This window comes from Cuculus canorus, chromosome 3, assembly GCF_017976375.1.
Source record: "Cuculus canorus isolate bCucCan1 chromosome 3, bCucCan1.pri, whole genome shotgun sequence".
NCBI classification, from domain to species: domain Eukaryota; kingdom Metazoa; phylum Chordata; class Aves; order Cuculiformes; family Cuculidae; genus Cuculus; species Cuculus canorus.
Genome location: NC_071403.1, coordinates 103,591,559 through 103,605,741, shown reverse-complemented (window position 1 = coordinate 103,605,741; position 14,183 = coordinate 103,591,559). Strand labels below are relative to the sequence as shown.

At 38.8% G+C, this 14,183-nt stretch overlaps 1 protein-coding gene across 5 annotated transcripts in view; it reads right to left on the bottom strand.

Moving 5' to 3' along the window:
- Window positions 1-14,183, bottom strand: part of DAAM2 (dishevelled associated activator of morphogenesis 2) — a 201,478-nt gene that overhangs the window by 54,373 nt on the left and 132,922 nt on the right. For all 5 annotated transcript variants that reach the window (XM_054062714.1, XM_054062716.1, XM_054062715.1 and 2 more), the window contains 4 exons: window positions 12,403-12,736; window positions 3,916-4,026; window positions 2,815-2,918; window positions 680-746 (listed from right to left, as the gene is read on the bottom strand). In XM_054062714.1, coding sequence (XP_053918689.1) covers window positions 680-746; window positions 2,815-2,918; window positions 3,916-4,026; window positions 12,403-12,736 — 616 coding nt within the window. The remainder of the gene's footprint in view (window positions 1-679; window positions 747-2,814; window positions 2,919-3,915; window positions 4,027-12,402; window positions 12,737-14,183) is intronic.

Sequence of the window (14,183 nt, the reverse complement as noted above, 5' to 3'; positions counted from 1 at the left end):
AGTTAGGAGGCATGAAAAGCCACCAAGAGTGGTTCTGGAGCAGGCAAATTATTAGGGTCCTAGATACTGGTGCATAAATAGTAGAAGATAAGCAGAAAAGGGCTAGTTGTTCTGTATCAGTATGCAGCAAGAGCTGGTCATGAAGAAAGAGGAAACTATAACTATTCTGGACCCTACAGCCTCTTACTGTTGCTAGATGTTGTGGAAATTGTCCTTGTTTTATGCTCATCTTTAAAATCCACTCAGTCTAAACCACTCTACACAGGCTCTGAGGTGATGGTATTCAGGAAAGTTTCCTGAAATCCTGGGGAAAGCATCAGAGAAGAGCCCAAGCTTCACCCGTAGTCCTGTAAAGAGGATGTCTGAAACTATAATGCATCTGGATCACCATGACTGAGAACATAGTTGAGAACTTCCTCAACTCCTGAACCTTCAGCCAAACAGTTGTAGTCTTTGTCTAAGATACTTGGCAGAAGCCCTGTCTGTGATCATTGTGTTCATTGTTCACACACCACAGACCCCCTACTTGCCAAATGAGAAACAGTGAAAACAAGAGCACTAGCCACTCTCAGCACCAAGATAAATCATTATTTTCAGGGAACACAAAGGAAAGCTGCACCAAGCATCCAGAGTGCATGTTCAGCTTTGGCAAGTTCAGGTAGTTCAGAGGAAAACTTACCAGGTCAAACCGCTTGGCAAGTTCCAGGTCGTCTTCATTTCTAACCATCTCAAAGAAATCTAAGTGCCTAAGAGAAAAGAGAAAAACAAAACAAACAAAACCTGCCAATGTTCATGGCATAATTCAGATTTAAACTAAACGGTGTCATTACAGAAGCAGCAACACCTTATTTCCATCTAGAGCTCCTGGAAAGTGGCAAGCCTTTCATACATGAAGCGCCAGGACAGGTATGCAAGGCCACTCATGAGGGTCAGGAATGGCTGGCTGAAGTATACATGCTCTTTAATCCTTGTGATGAGTCACTGTGTTGAGGCAAGTCTGCTAAAAATAAACTTGAAACAAGAAAGGGATATTCTATTTGTGATGAATGCAATGCCTGCAGTGGTAATATGTTGCTAAAAAGTCCATGTCATACTTGTTAACCAGACATTAGACCAGTAACAAGTTGTTTCTTCTACACAGTGGAGCAGAGATGTATTCAGTAAATTAGTCAAACAGCAGAGCTCACAGCTGCACAGATTTGCCTATTGATCAGCATAACACCATGTCTCTGTGGGGATCTGGTGAGAGATACATTTGACTATGGCATCTGGACTTCTCTTGCATGGAGACCAGAACAGAGCAGATGATGTGGAGAAAGGCTGTGGCACATTCACCTGTATATAGTCTATGCAGTCTGGGAATCTGGGATCCTCTCAAAATTCTGTTACCATTCTCATGGCTGTAACTTGTAATATCCAGAAATGCCCCTAAGCACTTCCTGAACACTTCTGATTACTGACCAAAGGAGCAGGACAGTCCTATTGCCTATAGGACACATTCTCTTGGTTATAACGTTGTAGATCAAAAGTAACATTATTGGTTCTAGCTCTGCAGCAAACTGTAGATGCATACAACTGCGTGCAATCTTCTGCGACATCATTACACAGGTATACGTCTTTACCCACGCAAACATGTGAGGTCACTCTGTATGACCGGCCACTGGTGCTAAGCTGGTGCTTGTGCAGAATATCAGGCACATTACATTTGCTTCCAGTAATAAATCTGTTACCCTACGGCAGCTGCTAACAGTGGATGTTTGAGAAAACGGTGGCTTGAAATCTGCAGGCATAGGCCTGATACATTGGTTTTTCACTATGTACTTTGGCAAACTTCGCACTCCCATCTATGAAATCCCAGATATCAGATATCTTGACATCAGCCCTGCTCTTTAGGAAGGAGTAGCAGACAATAAGGATAGCAGCACATGAGCAGGTCAATGCCTCGTCACAAAGCTTAATGTGGTCACAGGAGAAGGCAGACTCCCACGGCTCCCTGCTCTTACACCTTGAAACGCTTCATTCTGTTAAGCAAATGGGTTTTACCCGGCTCCTCATTGGTTCACCACTCTTTTAGCTTGAAGTGTCTCAGTCAAATCGTTCAGATTGTTTACTCCAAGTTTATTTCAGCATGTAGCTTTGTGAAGGATTTAATTTGAAGTCATTAGTAGTTTCAGTTACTGTGGCAAATGATAGAATCGCTACTGGAGAAAGCATTTATTATCTATATGATTTTTAACATGGTAATTTGAAGGTGCTATTCAGTGTTACATTTTGCACAGTAGCCAGGCTGCTTGAAGATGCTCCTTATTCTTCTCTCTTGCTCCCTGGCATCTCTACCCTTCGCCCACCACAGGTTGTGCCAGTGTCACTGTTTGGGAGGGTGTGGTACAAGCTAAATCACAAAAAAGGCTTAAAGAAAAACCTTGGAAACTCAGAACCTGCATTTTGACCACACACAGTCAGTCTCAATGAAGTCAACCAACTACTGGCATCCCTCCCTCCTATGAGGACAGGCTTCTGTTCCAGTTTTGTGTCAAGAGAAGAGAAACTTAGAACTTTTTTTTTTTTTTTTTTCATTTTTAATGCCATCTCCAGATTAGAAGAAAAGCAATTCAAGAACTCCTTGCCTCAGTCACTGCCAATTTAGTATGTATATTTCCTACTTCATCTGCTGATTGTAATTTTAAGGACAAATCTCCTTTTTGTCTTTAAAAGGAGCCAGTGCTTTGTGCTTAGATCCAAAACTCAAATGGAGAAGTGTTTCAAAGAACTCTTTCTGTTGATCAGTAACTGGTCTTAGAAAACATGTCTTACCTGTCCAGTGTGGCATTCTCATGTCCTCTTAGCTTGTCAATGACAGGTTGAATTCCCAGCATTAAAAACTCATATCGTAGGTGTAATCGGAACTCCAAATTGTCCTTAAAAAGTAGAGGAGAATCAAGTTACTAGGCTCCAAAAGCTTTAATCACATTAAAAAAAAAAAAAAATTACTTAAACCCTTAGTTCTTCCCCTCTTAATACCTGATATCAATGTCACAGCATGATTAATTCCAGTAAAGTAAAAAAAATAATGCTTTTGCCTCTGTTTCACTTAAAAATGCAGTCCTCATTTACCTATAATGAGTTCTGCATGCACACTCAGAAGGGAAACACATGCCTTGTTGTTCCACCAAACCCAAGAAGTTATAAGTATTTGTCCTGCTAGTCCATTAGAGGTCTGCCTTGTGCTTACAGATAAACAGTATGCAGTCTTGCTCCTAGTTTTTATGTTTATTTGTCATAAAATCACCATATACTCTGGCAAACTTGACACCTCTTCAGTAGCATGTTACAGGACTGCCACGGATGGAGACAAACGCATTGCCAGACCAAGCTCACATGAGCCTGTTATCTGTTGTGGTTTAACCAAAAAAGAAAAGCCAGTGTAACTAAAGTAACACTTTTAATGAAAGAAAACCAATTTTAAACTATCTTCCAGAATAAAGTCTTGGTAAGGAAAGAAAAACAACCGTCTTTTCAGAAATGTCTTCCTTTGATATTCTTAAATTAAAACGTTTGAGTTTGGCTTTGAGTCAAAACAACATTTCAAAGCATTTCTGAATGCAAAACAAAATGTTTTCTAAAAAACTGAAATCAAGAGGTAAATGCTTTGCAGTTCTTTTACAGATATCAACCAAATATTTTCTGAAGCAGTCACTTCAGTGCAATCAGTCTATATTTAATTAAAAGAGGCTAGGAATTAAATATGGAAGATGTTATAAGACCGATACTAATTTTTAATTACTAATAATTAAACATTATTTTCCACAAACTATATTCACTCAACATGTTTTATGAGTTAATCAACTAGCAATTTCCAAGGTAAATTAATTCAAGCATAACATTTTAGGAGGAGTTTTCAGGGCAGTGACTCACCTCACCAGCACCAGCATTCAGGACAGCATTGATAAAAGACATGATGGCTGTTTTGAGATTTACTTCATCTCTATATCGCCCCATACTTCGATCTAGCTCATTCAACAACGTCTGAAACAACAGCAGGCTGGGTTAGAGCATATAACCTAATTTCTTGCACCATTTTACACATTGTTCATATAATATGTACACAGTCTTCTTTTGATTTTCTATGTATGTTCTTAAAGAAATTTTTTTTCAGACAAGGTTGTTAGCAATTTTGGGCTTGCCACAATAAACAAATATAGAATAGCAATAGGAATAAAATGCCTACTTGATCCACTGAAAAAAGAAAAAGTTTTAAAAAAACCCAAGCTATTATTTGAGAAAAAAGCAGATACCCTGTATAGTTCCTGCCAATGTGATCTAAGAAAGCAGCAGAATGATGTCCTTCTTAATCAGTTAACTGTATGGTGAACGTGAAAGGGAGTTTACACATGCAGAAAAATACAAGATTAACACCTCCTTTCTACTCACATCACTCAAGTAATTTTCAATATTTTCTTGGATCTCAGTAGAGTGGATTGCACCTATGTATACAAGAGGAGACAATTCTAAAAAGCAGCTGCATTTTGAGGAATAAAACTTCTACCTGAACCTTGCAAGACTTCTCCTTGTACCTTCACTCACAACCATTTCACATGAAACAGATAATTACCTGGCTTTTGATAAGTTCCTTTTAGAGATTTACAAATAACAGGAATATCCCATATGCATACAGATCGTAAGCTCAACTGGAAGTGCAGTGAAGTTCCAGTTTCCTTGTTACAGAACCATAGAATGACTTTGGTTGTAAACGACTTTTAAAGATCATCTGGTCCAACCCTCCTGCAAAGGGCAGGGACACCTTTCCACTAGGCCAAGTTGCTCAAAGCCCCATCCAGCCTGACCCTGAACACTTCCAGCGATGGGGGACCTACAACTTCTCTGGACAACTTGTTGCAGTGTCTCATCACCATCATGGTAAAAAAATCTCTTCCTTTTGTCTGACCTAAATCTTGCCTCTTTTAGTTTAAAAACATCACCCCTTGTCCTGTCACTACAGGCCATGGTAAAAAAATCCTTCCCTGTCTTATAAGCTCCCTCTATATATCGAAAGGCTGCTGTAAGGTCTTCCCAGAGACTGTATGTCTCCCTGTTAATGAAATAGTAGGGATATTTAGCATTCAGATGTTATTTAGCACAGAAATGCTTTTGGTCTAATTTCTACAAACACATATATTTCACCACAATCTTATGAACATCAGGAAACAAAGAAAAAAAGCCACTAGACAAGTAACGTTGGTAGCCCTGTGCCTTATATAGTCTATTTAGGTTTAATTCTACTTCAATATTTATCAAAGAGATTATATGTAGAAGCTTATTAGCCCTGAAAGCAATGCTACTTTTAGCTTTGTGGTGATGACCATGAATCTTCTCTGCAGGATCTTTTCTGATCAGTTCATAATTCCAAGGACGATTTTCCTTAATGGCAGAATAATAAATTCCAATTCAGATCTGCCAGCTCAATTCTATGTGTCTCATTCCAGTGTTAATAATAAATGCCCTACACTCATACATTTGTTTTGCTGATGCATTAGAAAAGACAGAATTCTTTGTACTCTTCCCAAGAGCTTTTGGCCATGAAGGGAGAAGACAAAAGATCAGCTCATCAGATCCATCTGAATAATATTTTGAAGCTATGATGCTGAGTAAGGAAGTTAATTTTCCTTTAGTTAGCCTTCTGTCCCTGGCTACTGAAAGTGTTCATTTATAGCAAATTTTTTCCTGGGCTAGTCATCAGTTTCAAAGGTCTATCTTGTTTCCTGTAGAGAACAGACATCACCATGGAGCTGTGTCTCAAGAAACAGAGGTAATATCCTCCTGTGCATTCCCTGAGGAAAGAGTACCACCACTCGCCTCCTATCCCCCCAACCCCCCGGCTTCATACAAACTCTTTGCTTGTTTTTGTGTAAAAATCTGTCAGTAGCACTGTATAGCAGATGAGAAGTTTTTCTTATTTCTGAGCACAGTATGTTCATTACTAAGCGAGCTCGATTTCATAAACTCCTTTTTCTTGCATCTTCTAAATTAGTCAGCTGGCACTCACAAATGTCACATCCGTGATTTCCCAGTAGTTATATTATCACCAAATACCAACCCTTCTCCCATTCTGTTAGAAATAGGAATCATTCTTACATAAAAATATGTGAAATGCCCTACTGAGTCAGACTGATGGTCAGTCTAGTCCAGCCCAACATCCTATCTCTGACAATGACAATAAAAAACTATTAAAGAAGTCTGTAAATTCACCAACAATACCAACTCTTCAACTTGAAAAATAGGTAGAAATGAAATAAATAACAGCATTTAGTTCTGTTAATCTCAGATTTGACATTGAAATCCAAAGCATGTGTGATCTTGGAATAATTTAAGTGACCGTTTCTATAGAAGCATCAAAACTAAGGATGGTTTTGTTGGTTTTCTTCAGAGGCCTTATTTCTACCATATGTTCTCACAGACTTTTATGAATACACTAGAATCTATGCAACAACATATCAGATACAGCATCCAGACAGGCTGAAGGATGTTAAGAAAAGTTTTCTATCTGTGATTTCAGAAGGCTGCACTAGGAAAAGAATGCAGTGGGGGCCAAGACAAACTCAAAGCAATAAATACAAGAACTCTGGGTTGCACTAAGCTAATTGAAGAGCAGCATATCTTCAAGTGATTGTTCAGCTCTAGAAGGAAACACTATAAGTTCATGCAATTCCTAAAGATCAGAGTCTACAACCACACATTGTGGCTGAACTCCAATATCTCCAACCCTTCTCAAATGGCTGTGGTTCAAGTCTTCACTCGAACATTTCCTGTGAAAAAGATTTCACCACACCTCTTGGCAGCCAGCTCTGTGGCCCGATTGATCTTATGGTTGTAAAGGTTTTTCCTCCTATTTAAGCAAAACTTTCCTCACTTGATCCCATTATTCCTCATCACTGACATCCAGTAGGGTTTCATTCAATCTGCAGCAAACCTCAAAAGTCTTTGGATGATCCCTGAGGGAAAAAAAGCAAATCAAGTGGGAATACAGGATTTTAATTTGTTCCTTGCTAGCTTCTGTACTTCCAAATCGATTAGATTTCTTCCTACAAATTATGGTCTTTACTGATGGTGTTTCACACAAACCAGGCAAGGGGGCTCTGGAAAGAATGCTTTTAATCTCCACCTTTTCAGCTTACAATATCAAGCTTCCTTTATTTCTCTACCTCAAGCTTCAACATTTTTAGCAGCATTTAAAGAAGAAAACAAGAGTGTTCAGCCCAAACCAGCCCAGTTAATATTTTCATTGGCAATTGAAATCAGCTCCTTTCAGGCAGCATCTAACACCTAGATTCTCTCCAGACTAAAAAGAAAATTATTTCTCCCCACAGGAGTCCCCAGACAGGTGGGTGTTTCAGACAGCAAACTACGCTGGAAGGACACTGAACAATATACTTCCCTAGGCCAGTACAGCATTATGACTTCACAACATTAGTTTGACTTGTTGATTTTGTGGCATGTTAAGAAGTACAATGTTGTAACGCTACGCATTCACTCCACAGAAGAAATGAGGAGAAGCAGCAAGCATAAGAATAAAAAGAAAGGCAAAAGTTTAGGGAAAAGTAAGATTGCGCCCCTTTCACAAAAGCAAACAGCCAAAAGTAGGATAATACAGACATGAGCAACACTGAAATTAGAGAATCTTAGTTTTCATAGCATTTTATAAACCATCTTCACAAGAAAAGCACCTATGAAATTTAAGATAAAGTAACATTTTCATGGTCACACAATGAGCCAGTGACAGAATTACCCTAGTACCGTTTTTTAATACATCAGATGGAAAAGAATCCCAGCAAGGACACCAAGGGCTCATCCTCCTAATCCCACATTTCTGCTTTGAGGGCTTATTGTCTGGCTTTCCAGTGTTTTCTTTCGTCTCTCTTCTTTAAGGGTCAGAGTAGAATTTGTAGACGAGGAAGCATATTTCAAACAAAAATTGGATGAAGAAAAGACAGAGCTTTTCCAGATTGCCTCAGGAAGGAGATTGAAGGCATGCTTTTATATTATTGTGGTATTTGAGTAAAGATGAAATACTATTCTGAAAAGGACAGGTTTCAAGGAATATTTTATAAGACGAGCTGCAAACTGCCTGCTGGACATTAAAGGAAGAGTTACTCCAGGCAGAATGGCAGCATAAAAGACAGGTCATAGATTAAATTAGGCAAAGGGATCATCCCAGGCAAGAAGCTGCAGCAAATGTGAGAAAATAGGAATAGCTACAATATAAATTCTGATACAAGCATGAAGTATAGAATCCTGTTGCAAGTGCCAGGACAAAGATGATCCAAATAGACCTGTGAACACACTGAGCAGCAGAGGTTATAGGCTGAAGTTGTAGTATCAAAGGGCGTCAAGTGAAGACTGAACTCTCAAATAAGAGTAAGTACGTACTAGAGAATCTCCCATAGCTATAAAGTGACTCTTCCCTGAAGCTGTGGATTAGGCTGATAACTGCAGTCAGTAGATGAAATGCTGGCAGTTTAGAAAAGAGTAATATTTTGCACCACAGTTTCTACTCAGAGCAAAATATGAAATTTTGTTAAGGAGACAGTCCTTCATATTCATAAAAGTTTTATGTGCTTTTTTTTTTCTAAATTAATGGAAAATGAACACATTCAAAAGCATAGATGTCCTTCCTGAGACATATTGGCACAGTTTGATTAGCTTCAGTTGGTACAACTTGGTGCAATTTAATTAAATTAATTGGGATCACATATGTTTATGTCATTCGGGAATCTCACTGTAATTTGGATTTTTACTTTAGATACACTAGTATACAACTGTGAGTTTCATATTCAAATATGAGGAGCTGTAGCAGAATAGAGCCCATGCAAGTTTAGTAAGAACCACATGTTAAGTCACAGCTTTGCTTCTTTACTAACTCACCAGGTGCTGGGTCACAGAATCACAGAATGTTTTCAGTTGGAAAACACCTTTAAGATCCTCCGGTCCAAACATCGATCCAGTCCTACTAAGTCCTCCACTAGACCATGTCCCCAACTACAACATCTAGTCATCTTTTAAATAGCTCCAGGGATGGTGATTCAACCATCTCCCTGGACAGGGCAGAAAGAGTTGTGCTTAGAACACTGACCAGCAATAACTTCTGACATTCAATGAAACATGCAATGCTTTATGTTACCATGTGAAATACATGATCTCTACATCACTCTACCACACTTAAGCACATGTATATTGGAAATAATCAGTGTTCCAATCTAAGGTTGTAAGCAGCAAGTTCTGCATGAGCTCAAGTTTTAGATGGCTGCCAGTAAATAATGCTGAATCACTCTTCCTCCTTCTTACAAAGAGGAGTGGAAGTAGAACCATTCTGTGTTAGGGAAAAGTAGATCTGGAACAGTGTTTCTTACATTTACATTCTGTTTCCTCTTAGCACATATTATCTGTGCTGATGAACACTATAGAGATGGTGGGACACTTCAATTTACTGCAGCCTGCAAGAGGGTAAAATAAATCTGAACTGAACGCGTAGTATATTGCCAGCCTTCACAAATCAGAAGGGATAAACTGACAGCAAGGTGGCTGAAAGGGATGAAGAATATTATCAATCACTGTTGTCAGGAAGGCAATTTAAGGAAGAGCAACAATCACACTGATTTTGTCAGAGGTCAGCATTATGTCTAAATTATTTATTGGACATTCCAATAAAAGTGAGTTCAGCATAGTTTCAGAAACTTAGCAGCTTTCCTTTTTTCCCCCACCATTAGAATCCAAAGGAATAAACTCCTGCTCTGTACATTCAAAGTATGCTTCTCCTCTTACTGTAGTTTAGTTCATTTTACTTTTTACAGAAAGAGATCTTGTTTCTTGGTTCTTCCAGATCTCCAGTTGTAGGGGATCATTTGAGAATAGCAGGGACTAGGTATGGCCAGTCAAAATCAATGTAGAGCTGCAAGCTCTAAACTGTTTGCACACTTCAATACACTGAGTGATGCTGCTAGTTGCTTAAGCTACAGGAAACACATCCCCAAAAGAGTTCAGTGTAAAATCTAAAGGATCTCTTTAGATCTTTGCAAAGTTTGGGTTACAAATAATACATTCCAGACTAGGATAAAGAAAAAATACTTCCACTCGCTTTCATAGTATACCACATCTTTGAAGTTTACAATAAATGTATAGGATAAACATTGTCAGTTCATCCTTTTCTTAAAGTAGCCTCCCATAGTCAAGTTACAGTGGATACTTCTCTTGATAAAGATCTGCAAGCCTGTTCTGAGACACAGGTGTGGGAAGGCAAGAGACAAAGAGCTACTACACTCTCAACTGACAAGTCCTATAGCCATCAGAGAATCTTCCACTAAAATGTAATGATGACCATGATCACATTTGTTTCATGAGCATTTAAAAAATCCCCAGTCTCTCTGTTAGAAGGGAATTACCAAAGATGGATGAAGAACGTCTTTGGATGAACTCTTACATTCTCAAAATTAAACTCGAGCTATTGCTGAGTGTAGTGGAAAATCCCACTCTAGCATCTAGATACAAGTGTTAGAAACTGCAGACAAGAATATGTCCCTTCTACTAAATCATTTTAGTGTTTCGGGGGGCAGGGCGTGGGGATGAGGTGTTGCTTTAAGAATGAAAAAAGAGACAGCATCCATTTATCTTTCATTTTTTTCCCCAATGGAAAAAGCATTTTGACAAAAGCAAGCATTTATGCAAAGTCCTCTTTCATGAATATGAGAGTTGGTAAGCATCTGCAAATCATTACACCAGATTCCTCTCAAAAGCTCAGCTATACAAGACCTGTGCTACCACATTTTGCCCAGCAATGACTTATTTCAGTGATTCAGTAAATTTAAACCCAATATAAAAAGAGAGGGAGAGAGGACCCAAATAGGAGACATTCAATAAACTCAGCATCTGTCTCCTATACGGGCTTATTAAGCAGAGCCAGTCGGTCAAATAAAGATAAGTTAACACATGACTGCAGGTGTTGTGGTGGCTGTGAAATACTGCTTCTTGACAAGCATCTAAGGTTATCCCCAGCTGTCTCCCAGGTATACAGGAATGTCAAGTTAATTAAAGAAGGCATCTTTATTTCAGCTAATTACTAATCTGCACATCATAACTCTGTCCATCCCTTACTCTTCTGCTTCCACATCAGTTAGTTATCCTACTCCCATACCAAAGAATGGTGACATAATTCTTATGACAGCAGCTATAATCTCTTCACCTTCCAGCTTTTACTGTAATTGCTATTTTCTGTATTGAAACAGCTTCAATAGCTTTCAACTGAGATCAAAAGGCCCTCCTATTCTGGAGTCATACATCACAGGTGTCATATCTGCATGTTGAAGTTATGTACTGAGTATGAACAGACAAGCAAGACAGAGGGGTGGACCTGCCAATGCTACTTATAGGTTAATGCCAAGTGAAGATTTCCTGCATTCCATTCCCACGTCTAAGTCACAGTCAACCCAGTGCTAACAGTGCACAGTCAGTACATCCAGTCCTAACAACAAACACTGGAAGCTAGTGTTCACAAGCACAGACTGTTTCCCCATTCACTTCTACAGTCGTAAGCTCATTACAGCCCAAATTCCACCGGTGCATGAGCTAAGGAGGAGGCAGAAGACAATAGCTGACAGAAACCAGGATCCAGTGCTTGTTGGTCCAACACTACCCTTATTTCAACTAAAAAAGATTAGTAAATGAATGACGTTCCCTCAAAGTTTAGGAGCTACAGCTTCATACACAGCCACAGATTCTGTTATATCTTTTTGTAAAGGTACTCAGTTCATTAGGAAGAGGAACATTCCAATAGCAGCCAGCAGTATCCACAATCAAAGCCTGTAAACTATCTACTGACCTACGTTAAGGTCTCCTGAGATTGAATTTTCTTTTTGTGTTCTGAATGGGAGTTATCTGAGCCAACAGTTGCTAAGTGGTGATGATTCACAAGTTGATTGTTAAGTGGCAGTTTAAGTGTCTCCACTGTGTATTATTTAATCCACATTTCTTTTCTTACTAAATTAAAGACTTTCCAGGGCAGAGGCTCCTGGCATTCTTGGCTTTGGCTTCTGTGGTAGAACAAATGATCACCACGCCAGAAATGCCATCAGTTTAGAGTATGAACAGATTAGCAGCTTTCATCTAAGGTAGCGAACCCCGATTTTAAGGTAAAATGTAGAAGATTTTGAATCAGCAATAATGACAAGCAATCAAGTCTTAAAATATATATATATGCTGATACTCTATTTGAGGAAGTGCCCTTCTTAAAGCAAAGTGAGAAACATTGCCCTTTCATTATACTACCTAGCAAGTTCATGATACACGCAGTGTAATAACTGCTTTCTACAGAGATACATCATACTGGATATTTCTGGCAAAGTATCCTCCTTGTACCTGGAATCTTGTCCTTTCTGCAGCATAGACTTGGTAGTGAAGCATGGCTTGCAAGACTTTCTTGTGACCATCTGGTACCAAGCAGACGGCCCCTAGGATCTCCAGCACAGCAATCTTAGTCTTGATGTTTTCAGTCCTTAAGCTCTGGGAGATGATGTTGATGCTCTCTGGATGAGCCAGGACATGAGCCCGTCCTTGGGAGTTGTTCATCAGTGCCTTGATACACCCTATAACGGATGTGTGTATACGGCTCTCTGAGGTCTCATAGTCCATGCTCTTCAGGAAGTTCAGCAAACAGCTCAGACCATCCAGCTCAATAAATCTGGTCACAAACCTGAAAAAAAACAGACAGGGAAAATAAGGAAAGCAGACCAAAGGCAGTTCATTCAAAAGGTACCATAACATTCAACCCTGCATCTGTAAAAGCTGGCTGGTTTTTAGCTTAAAGTTTACAGAGTAAATCCCAGGTATTTCTGTAAAAAAGAACCATACCAAAACTCAAACAAAACAGCTAGAAAACAAACTAGCTAATATTTATCTCTCACATAGTTTCAGGGTGATATTCTATCACTTTATGACCCATCTCTTTGGTCCTTTGTTGCAGCCACCACCAAAACCCAACTGTAGTCCAACCCAGTAGTCACTGTGTTTTCAAGGCTGAACAGATTCTTTCACATCGCTACATCCTGTACACATGCTAATACGCACAAGATACTTTTTCATACAGAATTATCACCACAGTTTTAGTTATGGGTTCAGATAATCTTGAAAGCCACTTTTAGACTTAGGTCAAACTTTTAGCCAATACTTCTTGTAGGCTACCACCTACAGAAGCAGGTACACACAGAGGGGAACACATTACCACTGTGTCTGTCAGCTGTAATGACTTCACACTCTGATCCTACAATATACATATACGAATATAATATATTTAAAAGGGACATGTTCTTCAGTAAAAGGCAAAGCTTCTATAATGGCCTTGCCAGCATGTTTTTGGTTTGATTGTTTTTTAGTTTTAAGAGGATGGAGCAGGTCCCTTGTCAGCTTGATGTAGCAAAATGTATAATAAAAACAATATAAATAAGAGATAATACAGAATTAATCAGTTACCAAATGATACAAAGACTAAACCTACAGCTGAACAGATTTATTTTGACAACTAACATCACAAGAATTTTGTTTCTACTGTATTCTATGATAAAATTCAACTTTCTTCAGGTTAAGATTAGTAAAGTGAGGATGAAAACAATATAGCAGAAAGTTCTTGGAACAGTTTCCTATTGAAAACCAGGGTTAAAAAAAACCCCAAAGAGTCAAGTTAGCTAATGATGGACTTTTATAATCAATACAGACCAATCATTTTAGCAATGTTTCATTTAAAGTTCCTAGGCTTAAAAATGAGGATTCAAGGATATGAAGGAGGCTGCAGATAATTTCTCTAGATCACTTTGTTTACCTCCTGCCTCTACGTGTCGTTCAGGTAGGCATGCTTTTTTAGGATGTCTGGATGCAAAACCACATAAATTACATTTGAATTTTCAGTCTACCAAAATATACACCAACAATAATATGTCCACAGCCATACTGTAAACAAAATAATGTAGAAAGACTCCAGATGAAAAGGTTGTTAAACAATTGATGCTGGTATAACAAACTAAGAATACCAAAAGTCTGTGCCATTGTGCTTTTACCCAGGCACTCTTTCTTGTTGAATTCCTTGATGTGTCCTTAAGTGAGATGTTCCTAACATGCATCAGTAATAGAAGCACCATACTGAAAAA